The sequence below is a fragment of the Drosophila sechellia genome, chromosome 3L, assembly GCF_004382195.2.
Source record: "Drosophila sechellia strain sech25 chromosome 3L, ASM438219v1, whole genome shotgun sequence".
Taxonomy (NCBI): Eukaryota; Metazoa; Arthropoda; class Insecta; order Diptera; family Drosophilidae; genus Drosophila; species Drosophila sechellia.
In genome coordinates this window covers 4,432,669-4,446,845 of record NC_045951.1, presented here as the reverse complement: position 1 = coordinate 4,446,845, position 14,177 = coordinate 4,432,669, and the positions used below count along the sequence as shown (strand labels likewise).

Sequence of the window (14,177 nt, the reverse complement as noted above, 5' to 3'; positions counted from 1 at the left end):
GGCAGGTCAAGCTAATCAATTTGTTAAGAGTCAAAGTGAACCATTGACTGGAGCTACTCTGCAGCAAATGATTAATGGTTAAACTTTGGAGAGGGGGAGTACATGCTTTATTTGGTGTATTTCGGTGTATTTGCAACATCGAAGCTAAAATAAATAGCCATGAAGCAAGGCTCGTTAGGGTTGCTAAGAACTAATCGGTTCCGTAAAGTGAAGGATAAACGATGACTAACCCACCGCCAATCGATTCATCGAAAAATCGCTATATAACTCGGGTCAAAGTACAGCCGTGAAAGTCAAGGCCATGATCGGTGGGGTTGTTCGAAGTCTTAGATGGAATGAAGGCGGTTGTGGGGATTGCGCCGGTGATGGATGGTTGTCACGCGCCACCAATCGACACCAATCTGAGAAGACGGACCTTAATAGCACCAGTTTGGCAAATTAACGCGGCGGCCATAAAGAGTTTGGTCGGTATCAAATAGCAACTATATCAGTTTTCCTATTCCCAAATGCATAAGGTTTAGAGCCTTACAATTCTTGTTTGGCTTGCCATTGTACGCGTGAGATAAATCACTTCATTTCCTGTGTGTGTGCAGCACTTAAAAATACTCAAAAACTACGAGTATTAACGAGCTGAATTTATGGCTTTGCCAATTTACATTTTATTCACTGGCAAGATAGCGAGTTCTAGCATATTCCACATAAGTATGTATGTATTTCTATTCTGATTATGGTCCAGTTGCCCATAGATGTTCTACACGCAAGCTGCCAGTCAATAGATCACGGATAGCCCCATCTGCTTATTATTGTTATCCATCAGTAGTTCGGTGAGCCGGTCCGAACACTTAAGAGTTCCATTTCGGAATCGCTGCTTATGCCGAAAAATAGAGAAATATGCAAATTAGTGAATGGCAGTTGGGGTCCCATATAGTCACCCCGTAGAATGGGACAAAATCCCAACGCAACGGCCACAGACAACACTTAAATTGTCAGCCCGGCTTAATAAGTAAGCGTGGGCCCCGAATTAGCGTAACCCACAAAAAGAAGACGGGCAGGAGTGCGGATCGGCGAAAGGAGATCTCCGTCCCACTGATTGTGTTATCGGATAATGGACGGGCACGCTCGGTCGGTCTCCCCAAATGGAGTTTCCGAAACGCTGTATATACCAGATTCAGACTGCCTTTGCATAATCCCACAGGTCGCGTCGCTCTGTCTAACAAAAACCAAAGACCATTTCGCGTTGGTTTAATTTATGCAAATTCTATTCTAATTAATATTATGGCCATTCGATTTTTGCCATATATGTGAGCTTAACAGGCGGCAACTTCTTTCTCGTGGCTGCCGCCTTTCCTTTGTCTTAGTCTTTGTATTTTGTCCGGCATAGTCACACGCGCTAGTTAATTTAGTTTTCAAGATACTCTAACTGGGGAGGATTCCCTATCCCACATAGTAGTTTATATAATGTGGAATTTAATATCTTTCCAAAACTCCAGGATAGTTATATATGAAAGCTTACATATGGTAGGACATCGGATTATTATGAAAATTATATTATTTACATATTACAAGGTTGGTAGTAGTAAAATTAACATTTTATATTTCTGTTATTTGTATTTATTACCGCCTTATTATCTTATTTAAATTTTGGTACAATTCCTTTACATGTTTCTGCTCTTCATCCAAATTTTCTAAATCAAATATAGTCTGCTGCTTTTGTTACAGCGTAAAAGACAGTCTGTTTAAAAAGACCCCAGCACTCACTAGCCAAGTACACGTTTTAGTCTTTTATGATAAACTTAACGTTCTTTTAGCCTGTGATGCTCTTTTTTCGTTTAACTAAAATATATGATAAATCATTCTGGAAACCCGTTTTGAAATCGCCCCACTCTTCTGAGCCGGCGACTAGAAAGTGCCACCACCGTCATGAAGCGCATCTCCAGAGCTCTAAAAAAAACATAACAAATCCGAAAAGAGCTAAAATATAAATATACAAAATTCAACGCCAAGCAACAGGGCAGCAAAAAAGATGAAAAACAAAACTCCGCACACTTTTAACACTCGGCTCGGGGCCAATAAATAATGGAAACGCGTGGCAGCCGAAATTTGGCAAGTTCCTTTCATGTAATTCTGATTCTGATTCTAATTCGATTCTTATTTTGGAGCTGCCTGCGGCTCATCGAGGGGCTTTCTGTTTGATGGCTGATGGAAATATAAGGCTTAAAGTGCGATCGTTCTTGAAAATGTATTTTCGGTTGTGGGCTGTCTAAAATTAATTATGTGGCTGCCAAGTTATGAAAATTAATCATCCGAGCATCGAATGCTCGTCGATTTCTTAGGCTATGTTTAACGGATGACGCAAGGCGGAGTTACATGACATCGGATTAGTTATGATCTCAAAACTCAGAACCCTTTCAGTACAAAGATTTAGCTCTATGTTGGCCATCTGGAAAGTCATTAAATAATAAATACACCTAAAGAAATCAGTGTACATTCGATATATTTCAAACATTAATGACGTTTAATTAAGTTTCCTGTTTTGGTGAATAAAATTGTGTGATTAATAAATAAATGAATAATCAATCCTGTTCTTTAATTTCTCAGTTCTGATTTTGATCAGTGCCTCGGGAAAGCCTAAAAATGATGGTCCAAAATGTTTGATAGCAATAATTGCCAAAGAAGCGGGTGGCATCGGATCATTGAACTCCAGCAGCCCCACTTTGAACCCACTCACTCGTTTTGCATAGCCACAAGCCGGCGAAATTCGCACAGACATCATCCGAAATTTATTTCTGTAATCAGCGGTCTTTGAATGCTCTAGCGGTCTCCGTTAATTTTATGCCCTCCGTAGAGTTTGATCCGAAAGTTTGCCATAAAATATTTTAATTTAATGCTACTTGTATCCATTTTTTTGATGCCCCTGTTGCGGGCATTTGACTCACTTAAGCGTTCTAATTTCACCAGGCGAAGTACGCTGATTTATGGGGAGCAGCTAATAGGTTTCTATGGGCCGGTGCATTGGGTCACGAGCCGACGAGATGGGCTAAGGCTAATAATCTCTGACCTACAGTTGGCCAAAAAAGAAACACATGCCGGCAGTGAACTGCCCGCATTTGATTTAGGAGTCCACTCGCTAATATTGACATTGATTGCCGAATTTAAACATTACTAAGGCCCGCCTCAGTCTGCGCAAAAATAATCATAACAAAAACATAACATACACGCAGCCTTTTATCCATAGGTCACAAATGAGGCGGGCCAAAATCGGATCCAATGAATGTGTTTTGGCCAGCTCACCTCTATGCAGTCGACTGGCCAAGATCTGCTGCCTAGTGAAACAATAGATTTTGTTTTATTTCTATTTTGATTTCAGTTGATTGGATTTGCATGAGAATCGAATCTAAATGATTGCATAAATTTATGTCGACAATTCATTTTGCCTCTCTCACTATAAAAATCGCTTTGTGCCTCTATTTCTATATAGCTCTGAACTAGTTTCCTTTCCGCGTACCCTAATGGACAATATATTAATCTTTTCCGTCAAAGGCAATAGCAGATATGGCCAGAACATAAATGTCCTAATCTATTTGCACGTATTTTTATATATTTATGTTAATATATATAATTTAAACGCAAACAAAGCAATCAAATATACATAGTTTATAAATATCTGGATATTTTTATATGGAATATAGATATTATAATGTAAGATAGTGTAAAGCTTAATCAAAAGCTCAATTAGTAAAGCTCAGCTTGAAAACCCGTGTCGATTTCTCGACAAACTTTGAAGCCACTTTGAGCGGAAACGGAAATAACCACCATAGTTTTCGCCTGAAAGTATGCTTTAAATAAGTAATCAAGGTTTGTTGTGTATGCTCTTGTAGCAAATGCTGATAAGTATGATTTAATTTATAGTATAATATGTTCTGTTTTAAAATACTTAGAACTCGAAAGACTGTTTGGGCTTCTGGTAGTGATAGCCATCCTCACGATAATCAGTGTCGTACTCCGATGCAGATGTTTTAAGATCCACATTGTTTCGCTTCCTCTGAGATCGCAGTTTTTTGGGAGCAACCACATAAGAGGACTGCCTGTTACTGGCCGCAAACCCCAGAAATCCTAGCTGCCCATCATCGTCTGCATCATCGTCATCGGGTATAAGGACTGAACGCTGATTGGGATTAACCGATACCAAAGCCCGCTGGTGTCCATGATGGGGATCGCTGTAGAAGTTGCCGTCTATGATGTTGGTGTCCTGTTGATTTCCCAGCGCATTTGTGGGTCCCTGGAGATGGGGTTGTCCGAAAACGTTTCCATTTAGCACATTGAGGCCCTGGTAGTTGGATCGATTACGCTGTCGTCGGTTGTTGAGGCGTGGAACTTGTCCCGCTGCCAATTGGGCTCCACTGGAGGGGTCGGACTGTCCCTGATTGGGATCAATAGCTCCCTGTCCAGCTGCATTGGGTCGCTGGTTAGGCACGCCTTGTCCAGCTCCAAGTTGAGCGCCCGAAGCGGGATCAAAGGGTGCTTGTGCATTGGGTCTCTGGTTAGAAATACCCTGTCCAGCTCCTAGTTGGGCACCTGTCGAAGGATCAAATGCTCCCTGTGCACTTGGTCTCTGGTTAATACCCTGACCTGCGCCCAATTGAGCACCCGTAGAAGGATCAAATGCTCCCTGTCCACTTGGTCTTTGGTTAGAAGCACCCTGACCTGCGCCCAATTGAGCACCTAAAGAAGGATCAAAAGGGCCACCTAGCTGAAGATTGGGATCATATTGGTTTTGCACAGGTCTTTGAGCTTGACCAGCTCCAAACCCAGTGTTAAATGGACCTCCGGCAGCTGCTTGGGCACCAAAAGAAGGGTCGAATCCTTGGCTTCCTCCAAGTTGAGCTCCTCCCGCAAGCTGACCTCCTACGGCAGCCTGTTGATTTCCAGCTCCAGCATTTCCTATGGCTCCCAACTGAGCGCCCAGCGAAGGATCAACGAAAAAGTTCAGTCGGTTGCCATATCCACCTCCATAGCCACCTGGACGTGGAGGTCGCTGACCGTTACCCAGAACAGCCAATTGTCCGCCGGCAACAGGTTGATTGGCCGGAAGATTAGCACCAGTGGGTGCCAAAGCACTTGCTGGTAGCTGAGCACCTATGGGATCGGAGGGTCCACAGCCAGGTGGTACGTTTCCAGGTCCGACAAACTGGCAGTTGGGTCGAAAGCCTGGTGCCTGAGCTCCAGTCGGTGCTTGAGCCCCAGCAGCATCCTGCGCTCCTTGTGCAAGATCTGGTCGAGTAAGGGAATTCAATTCCGAGTCCTGGGATTGCACGTTGATCTGCGTGTGGGTATGGAAGACCGAGTTGGGGGCACTGGCGTATAGAATTCGACTAGGACGACGGCGGCGATAAACCACTTGGGTAGCAGCTGGGGTGAACAAGTCCTGATTGTAATCCGTACGAACATGGGGCTTGCTATGCTTGTAGTGGATGTGCTGGGTTTTTACTTCTGGCTTCTTGTCATAGTGATGGTAGTGATCCACTCTCTGTTTTTTGGGCTCTTCATGGTGATGCTCCTTATGCTCCTGGTAGTATTTGGGCTCCTCGTGCTCCTCTTCCTTGTGGTAAACAACCTTTTCACTAGTATGCTTTTCCTTCTTGTAATAAGGTTGCTCCACCTCCTTTTCCTCGTGGGGAGGTAGGTAATGGGACTCCTCATCGTCATCTTCGTGATCCCTGGTGTGATGATGCCGCTGGTGCTTGAGGTGTTTCACATGAGAAACGTCCGCCAGACATGCGATTGCCATAAGGCATAAAATCAGGATCACAAGGACTTTCTAAAATAAAAATAGATTGGTGAAATACGGAGCCTAGATCATCGTTGATCTGTTACCATTGCTAAAGTGCCAGTGACTGTTAGCAGCTGCGGATGCAACTTATATACTCTCTTCGGGATCTTTTGTGTTGCATCCCCACATCGAGCCATCAAAATAAGACCAAAGTTGAAAGCGAAACCTGTTGCCGAGCGTGAGAAATCGATTCCGCGCTTAATGTGACCCAATTGTTCTTATTGATTAGCCGCCAATTTAAATTCTATTGAATATTCTGAAGCACAACGAAAGTGTCCCGTAAATTTGTCAGATCAAAGCGTTTAAATTTATTGGCCCAAGTGCGCTGCACACTTATGCGATAACGCATGGGTTCTTCGAACTTAATTTTCAGGTGTGAATTTGGCCTAGTAATACAAGTGAAGCTGCACACAAATTTATCATTAACAGCTGAGTAAAAGTAATGGGTAAGAAATAAAAATTAAATAAGCTAAAACATAACATTAAGAAGGCTTAAGCTATAAATATATTTATATACCCCGAAAAATTTCATACAGAAGCTAAAGTTCATTGAAAAACTGCATTCCAATACTAATTAACAAGTATGTATAAAATTTAAGGTTGTTGCTCCACTAATCTTGCGATATGTTTTTGTCATTGCTAGGGAGAATTTTAGCACTATTGAAATGTTGTTTTAGGTTTTTTAAATTTTTTTGTGTGCTTCTTTAGCTAAAACTATACACCATATCATTCTTGTATAATTATCCAATTATCATATTATCTTTATTGGTGTTTTAATGCTCAAATAAAACTATGTTTTTATAAATTTAACATTCGCGTTTTTTATTGTCGCATTTTATCGTATCATCATTATCGTCTAAGCGCGGTGCTTGAACACACGGCGACGGACGGTCTTGTACTTGTATCCCTGCTGGCTGGCGGCGGGCTGGCTATAATCGTATCCGGAGCGGGCGGGAGAGGGCGCGGAAGCGGCGGCCTCGAACACCGGTCCGGAGGACTCGAAAGCAGGAGCAGGAGCAGAGGCGAAGGACTGCACGGGGGCATAGGTCCTCACTGGAGCGGGGGCAGACTCAGCGGCATGGAAAACTGGAGCCGGAGCGGGAGCAGCGAAAGTAGCGGGAGCCGGAGCAGGAGCAAAGGACTGAACGGGAGCTGGAGCTGAGGCAGCGGCATGGTGGTGGACCTGGGGAGCGGGAGGCACGTAAGTGCAGGCTGGTGCTGGTGCAGAGGCGGCCTGCTGGAAAACGGGAGAAGGAGCAGCTACTGGAGCTGGGGCAGGGGCAAACGACTGCACTGGGGCAGAGGCGGCTGGAGCTGGGGGCACGTAGGTCCTCACTGGAGCCGGAGCAGAGGCAGCTTGCTGGAAAACAGGAGCAGGGGCGGCTACCTGGCGGGGAGCATTGTAGTTGTAGCCAGATTCGGCGGCCACACACCCAACCACGGCCAAAGTCAAGATGAAGAATTTCTGCCGGAAAAAAAATACAAATAAAATTATATGCCGGCAAATATAATCCTCAAGGCAGATCCTTACCATTCTAGATGATCTGTTTGCTTTAGGAGCAAAGAATCGAATAATATCATAGACCAGCGACTCCTGTACTTTTATACAAGTCGGCGAATCTACGGATCCAAACGGAAGTGCTGAGTATCATAAATCAACGAAACGTTTTTCTTCGCGTCGAAAAATTTGTTTAATTGGGCAAACAGATACCTCGACCACGACGCCAGATGGGTCTTGTTTTTATCAGTTAGGTACGCCATGGAGTTTGGCTTTAAAACTCTCATTTTTTTTGCTGTCATGCCAAATATTAATATTCATAAGAATACACGTATCACAGCTTAATTTTTTGCCAAAACAATTTTATCGCAAACCTGATAGTTTAGTTTCGTCTTTAAGAAAAGCTTTTTTAATTCACCCAAGCTTTTGCAAAGACTAAACTCGATATTGGGTTAATAAAAACAGTAGCAGAGAGCTATTTTTAAATTGATCCAGAACAAGAGGTATAGCAATTAGCCGGTCATAAACTATCTAGTCAGCCGTAGACCTTATCCACTTAAACCAAACAAATCGCTCATTCTAATGACTTAATGTTCCGCTAACTCGATTGATTGACTGCTTGATTAATTGTTCAGAGAAGCCTCAAGATCGCGACTCCCAATATATTAGGTGTCTAAACATTTCCTCTTGGGGTTAATGGCATCTGGGCATCTGGTGTCCTTTTTTGCATAATTACGTTATCTGATCCGAATTGACGCCCTCCAATGGTCTCGAGTCTAAACAATGTTATTGTTTATCTTTCTGAGCTTTCTTTATTGTCTCTGTTGCGCTAATTCGAGAATATGCAAATCGTATCAAGCCAGACACACAAATAAACCCATTCAATGCATTTTTGCATTTCTTTGCCGAGATGGTGAATTAGCATTCGAATATAGTTGGTGTTGTGGGTTAAACCACAAACCAGTTGAGTTGGTGGTTGCTCAGAAATGTTGTTTCGGATGATGATGCATCTTACTGGGGCGGCAGATAGGTGTTACGGGGAGCGATGACTTGTGGCGGCAGGTAGGTATTGCGCGGAGCAGCCACCGAGATCACTTGCGGTGCAGGACGAGCAATGGACACCACCTGTGGTGCAGGACGAGCAATGGACACCACCTGTGGAGCGGGACGAGCAATGGACACCACCTGTGGAGCGGGGCGACTAATCACTTGGGGTGGCAGATAGGTGTTACGAGGAGCAGCCACCGAGATCACTTGGGGAGCAGGGCGTGCTATCTGCACCACTGGCGAAGGACGATAAACGGGAACCACTTGTGGCACCACCCGAGGGGCGGGAGGTAGATAGGTGTTCTGTGGCTGAACCACCTGGCGCTGGATGATCTGTGGCTGCACTTGGACTCTGGGAACAGAGATAACCTGGGGTTGCACCACCTGCACCTGAGGCGGCAAATAGGTCCTGGATAGAGAAGTGGCACCGACCACTCCCAAGAGAGCCACTGCGAAAGGCAAGAAGAGGACACGCTGGGGCAGAAAAACTTTCCATTAATCTCACAATTATTAAATCCAATCCGATTGAAACCCACCATGTTGATCACACAAAGTCGAACAATTAAACTGTTTTTTTGCGAGCAGATCATTTGGTATTTATAAGACAATTTGAGCAGAACCCCAAATATATAGTATATCTAATAACATTCAGCTGGTATATCTTTTGCATATGTATCGGTATTGTCTTTCTGATTGCAGTCGTCTGGCGAAATGCGGCTGCGACTGCGAACCATAAATAAAAAGCAGTAGTCCAGGCGCAGGTTTCATGTCAGCCATAAAACAATTGCTCGCATCAATTTGAGTTAAAATATTTAAATAAAAGTAGCTCGTCAAGTCAATAAATCTGTTTTGGTAAATACTTTCACTTTTCTTCCATATTAAGAGCTAACTAATATGACGCAATTTGAAATGTGTTTTTTTCCTAATCTGAGTTTGTAATAATTAATAAAGATCCCACCTAATGGATAATTGGATTAGGGATTCAGTCATGGTACTCTTTTGGGTAGATGATTCATACGTATATTATATACTCTGTCCCATACCGGTTCAGTGCCCTGAGTAATGGGTATGAACCTAATATTTATTATCATTCTTATGGTGACCTAAACAAAATAACATTTTCACATCTTGACGTTCCTTAGGACAGTCAGATTCTCCCCTGGTCCTAGTCCTCCTAATCAAGAACATATATATTTCATTAAGCTGCCTTCTAGTGTTACGTACTGTTTATCTTACCTAGTATACCCACTTATTTCAGACATTTACAGGTATAATACGAGTTTTAGCATTTGTGCTTACTAGTTCGTGTTCTGCTAAATTGTCTGTATCGCCACTGTTAAAGAACTGTGATCTGATGCCGTAACAGCGCAAGCGGAGACACGAACCAGAAATGTTAGCCACAACGGCCGGTTCAAAGACGATGTTAAATAATTTTTTGGAATTTATGTGCTCTTAATGCAGATTTATACAGCCAGAAAGAAATTTTGTTGTATTCTTAATGAACTTTAGCTTTTGTGTGTTCTGTTGGCTTGCGGTTTCGTTTTGTTCGTGCAAAAAGTTGCCAAACTTCCAGTATATATTGGCCTGCAGCTGGTTGGCTGTGTTAACTTGGCTTCCGTTGCTTGGCCGCTAATTGATTCCCCACATTATCTCGCCCCCTTGAAGATTAATGTTTGACATTATGCTGGGATTGATAAAGAGTTTTCAAAATTATTTGCTTGCATTCGGTTGGAATTTGGTCTTGGATTTGGTTTTGGGAGAACTCACTCATAGGAATGAACAGAATAAACTTGTTCTTAATTATGCCCAATACCTAATGTGAAATTTATAAACACTAAATACTAAAGCATTCACCAAACTAATTGAACCGGTTTCAGGATCGGTTATACGGCTCTGCAATTTCCGATCCCCGTCTTTCGAATCAGATCCCCAATCCCAATACATCGCACGCGTGTTTAGCAGTGCACATATTTCGCTATTTCAACAAAACGCTAACCAAATTCATTGTTTAGAATACACTTTTGCTTTAATATATATTTGGTATATACATACATACTTGGGGAGTGCAGATTGCAAACTCGTTTACCGTTGTGTGGCATTTACCCAGCATTAATCTAATTAAACCGCAGGCAAAAGCGTTGTTTTCATTTCAGATGAAGTAATCAGAGCTGATTTTTCATATTAGCTGAGTCTGAGAACTAATTTAAATGCCGGAAACTTTGATCCGCTCGGGTCGGATCACACACATCAAATTCCGACAAATTGTCAGAGTCGCTAACAACCATTCCAAATTAGCCATAGCGATTAATCGATGACTATGGCACGTTTAATAATCACTTGATTGACGAATTAGTCCAAGTCATGACGTAGATAGTTCGCACTAAGTATGACGTGCAAACCAGATTTCGTCGATACTGAGAGATCTGCCCTATAGATTGCGCAATACAACTTCTAAATGGAAATTAAGCGAAAAACCCCCGAAATTCTAAAAAAAGAACAGCATGAATCAAATTATTGCGTCGGTCAACGATCGACCTAGCCACGTTTGGTGGGAATTCTTGGAATACTATCCATATACTTGTACGTCATATCCGAAGAGGATAATAATGTATTTGAATCGAGAAGCAATTAACGGCACAATCTGAAGAAAAAGATTTGTGTGCGATTATGGCAAAAATAAATGGACTTCATTAAAATTCAAATCGATTGTATAACAATCAAGTTTGATGGTAGGTATTCAAATGACTAACATTAAAAATCAGTTTAAGAGTGCAACTTTCGACTTGCGTAAATCGATTTATCAATTGCCTTTAAAAGAGAACAGGAATCTGGAACAGTGGGTTAAGTTGTGATTGTGGTTGTCCTTGCACCGGGCCATGGCAAAGGTCAGTTTGAGGAGGGCACTGCATGATCAACCGGTTCCACTTCCAATGACTGATTCATGCACCTGGATGACGTTTGGGTGAAGGTTGCCCTTCGAGAGTGTGAATAATTTTTTTCGTCGGGAGAGATAATTTGGTGCCTCAAGCCACAGGCGGAACTTTTGGGAGAATTTATGCAAATCCACGAACGCTCTCATAAATAAAACATACTGAAAGAGGTATTTTTTATAGAACCAAATCAATGCGAAATTAATTTATGCTTTTCGTCGCGCTAACCAGCGCGGAACGTGGCTCTAAACTAGATTTATGTGGGGGATCATTTAAAGAGTGCCATTGTCTATGTCGTGAAGTGCGAAGTGGCTCCATCTTCTCCAAATTGGCTGTCATATGGCGGGGCACCCCTGCTGGTTATCGATCACAACTATCCAAATATTTGCAGATTATCGAGCATGAAATTGCGAGCCCATGCGGGACCTCCATCCCCGAAATTCCAGCATTTCTGCGCCTCCACTTTCTGAGTTCTTCCACGCGATCGTCCATATTTCACCGGTTTTTCTTGAATTTAAATTAAATCTTTTCAAACAGCTCACGAAGCGCAGACTCAGCTTTTAAGTTATCACATATTTAAAAGTAGTCTTTTTGCTTTCCTTGGATTATGATTTTTATTATATTCGAGTTCATTTAGGTGGGTTCTACTTGGATGTGCTATCTTTTTTTTCATTTTGTTGCCCTGGCCAAAATCTAAATTTGTCGCCAAAATATAAAATTTCGCCTGGGACGTGACAGAGAACAAGATAGACCGTAAGTTTATGGGTGTCGTTCTGAGGGAGCTGCGTAGCCAGAAGACTCAGAGACGTCAGCAGCAGCCGGTTAACCAAACCAAGCAGGTTCTGTTTAGTTTTCGGAGCTCCGACGAGAAGCTTCTGCCGTGAAATCTCTTTTGGCCATCCTGAGGCACGCTGAACTATAAATAATGTAGACCCGAGCAGAAAAGGCACAGTCACAACTCTACCTTCGAGGTGTTGAATTGGATCTGAGCAAAATGGTAAGACCGCAAGCCGAGGAACGGAAATGGAGTGTCGAGGATTAGAGCGCTGCACTCGGTGGTGGATACGAATACCGAGCTGGCAGACCGTGGAATACCTGTGAACACCTAAAATGCAGCTTTGCTTACCGATCTGTGTTTTCTTCGCAGAAATTCCTGATCGCTTTTGCCCTGGTGGCCGTGGCCAGCGCAGATGTTTCTCATCTGTTCTCGCACAGCAACAACCTGCAGGAGGATGGATACCACTATGCCCCACCACGCGCTCCGGTCGTCATCGACGTGCCCTATGTGCCCCACGAGTCTGCCCCACCAGTAGTGGTCTACGAGGCCCCCAAGCCCAGGCCCACACCCCCTCGCCCCGTCTACACCCCTCCAGTGGTCTTCCACTCCGAGCCCGCTGGTGTCCTCAAGGACGATGGATACCACTACGGCCAGCCCTCCGTGAAATTCGAGGTCTCTGCTCCTCCACCACCAAAGGTTGAGTACCTGCCTCCTCCGACCAAGAAGGTGTATGTGCCACCCCCAACCAAGAAGGTTGTCTACACCCCACCCCCACCACCACCAACCAAGAAGGTCGTCGTCTACACCCCACCCCCACCACCACCACCGAAGAAGGTCGTGTACACCCCACCCCCAACTGGCATCCTGAAGGACGATGGCTACCACTACGGCCAGCCCTCCGTGAAATTCGAGGTCTCTGCTCCTCCACCACCAAAGGTTGAGTACCTGCCTCCTCCGACCAAGAAGGTGGTTATCGCCCCTCCCCCAGTGTATGTGCCACCCCCAACCAAGAAGGTTGTATACACCCCACCCCCACCACCACCAACCAAGAAGGTCGTCGTCTACACCCCACCCTCACCACCACCACCGAAGAAGGTCGTGTACACCCCACCCCCAACTGGCATCCTGAAGGACGATGGCTACCACTACGGCCAGCCCTCCGTGAAATTCGAGGTCTCTGCTCCTCCAGCACCAAAGGTTGAGTACCTGCCACCCCCACCCACTCCCCCAGTCTACGTGCCACCACCCACCAAGAAGGTCGTTGTGTACACCCCACCTCCACCACCACCACCAGTGTACATCCCTCCCCCAACCAAGAAGGTCGTTGTGTACACAACACCCCCACCACCACCACCAGTGTACATCCCTCCCCCAACCAAGAAGGTCGTTGTGTACACCCCACCCCCACCACCACCACCGACCAAGAAAGTGTACGTGACCCCCAAGGTCGAGTACCTGCCCCCCGTCCAGAAGGGATACAGCTACCCCAACGACCCCCAGCCCGCGTTCAACTTCTAGGCTCTCGAAGCTCGTTGTAAATACACAGATTAAGTATTAGCCATATTTTTGAACGAATTGTGAATGAGTGGCTTAGCCTTTCCCTATCGCAGGAAAGCCGAGTCCACTTGATATAAGCGTGAAAATAAAAATCTTTCGATTTTAATTAACTGTCTTTTGATAGTCGGGAATATAGCGAGACAACACAAAGCTTAGAAGTCGGAATTCAACTTAATTGTCTTAGAGTATTTAAAATTAAATCAAGTAGCTAGCTGTCTATTTAGGTGTAAAAAAAAATCGTACAAATTTATGTTATTTCAATAGTATAATTTAGTACCTTATGATTTTTGGGAAGGTAAATCTTGGCTAACTTTTAAATTCTTCTGCAAGGCTCACATATTTGGCTTTTATATTACATATGCCTTTTGCTATACTATGAGTTTTAATGTGACTCACTAAGCCCGAAAAGTATGCTTCGTTTTCTAAAAGCATTACTTCGCTAACAGAAGCAGTTTTTTCTTTAACAGAAGAAACACTTTATTGAAATAAATCGTTTAACGCTTTTATTTATATAGATATATGTATGTGCAATTTACA

At 43.7% G+C, this 14,177-nt stretch overlaps 4 protein-coding genes across 5 annotated transcripts; 1 reads left to right on the top strand and 3 right to left on the bottom strand.

Moving 5' to 3' along the window:
* Positions 1-3,856: 3,856 nt before the first annotated feature.
* LOC6610792 lies at positions 3,857-5,886 on the bottom strand. Its single transcript, XM_002035322.2, has 2 exons — positions 5,875-5,886; positions 3,857-5,818 (listed from the first exon to the last, which is right to left on the bottom strand). The coding sequence occupies exons 1-2, from the start codon at positions 5,875-5,877 to the stop codon at positions 3,935-3,937; spliced, it is 1,887 nt and encodes a 628-aa protein (XP_002035358.2). The 5' UTR covers positions 5,878-5,886; the 3' UTR covers positions 3,857-3,934.
* A 684-nt stretch (positions 5,887-6,570) lies between these two features.
* On the bottom strand, positions 6,571-7,471 carry LOC6610791 (skin secretory protein xP2). Its single transcript, XM_032718392.1, has 2 exons — positions 7,362-7,471; positions 6,571-7,295 (listed from the first exon to the last, which is right to left on the bottom strand). The coding sequence occupies exons 1-2, from the start codon at positions 7,362-7,364 to the stop codon at positions 6,687-6,689; spliced, it is 612 nt and encodes a 203-aa protein (XP_032574283.1). The 5' UTR covers positions 7,365-7,471; the 3' UTR covers positions 6,571-6,686.
* A 646-nt stretch (positions 7,472-8,117) lies between these two features.
* Positions 8,118-8,976, bottom strand: LOC6610790 (MAGE-like protein 2). Its single transcript, XM_032718391.1, has 2 exons — positions 8,912-8,976; positions 8,118-8,849 (listed from the first exon to the last, which is right to left on the bottom strand). The coding sequence occupies exons 1-2, from the start codon at positions 8,963-8,965 to the stop codon at positions 8,340-8,342; spliced, it is 564 nt and encodes a 187-aa protein (XP_032574282.1). The 5' UTR covers positions 8,966-8,976; the 3' UTR covers positions 8,118-8,339.
* A 3,233-nt stretch (positions 8,977-12,209) lies between these two features.
* On the top strand, positions 12,210-13,746 carry LOC6610789 (extensin-1). Of its 2 annotated transcripts, XM_032719215.1 has the most exons (3): positions 12,211-12,302; positions 12,453-12,809; positions 13,050-13,746. In XM_032719215.1, exons 1-3 carry the CDS (start codon positions 12,300-12,302, stop codon positions 13,599-13,601), a joined length of 912 nt encoding a protein of 303 aa, XP_032575106.1. In that variant the 5' UTR covers positions 12,211-12,299; the 3' UTR covers positions 13,602-13,746. The 2 variants fall into 2 exon arrangements, with proteins under 2 accessions (XP_032575105.1, XP_032575106.1); XM_032719214.1 differs by having other exon boundaries at positions 12,210-12,302; positions 12,453-13,746.
* The last annotated feature ends 431 nt before the right edge of the window (positions 13,747-14,177 follow it).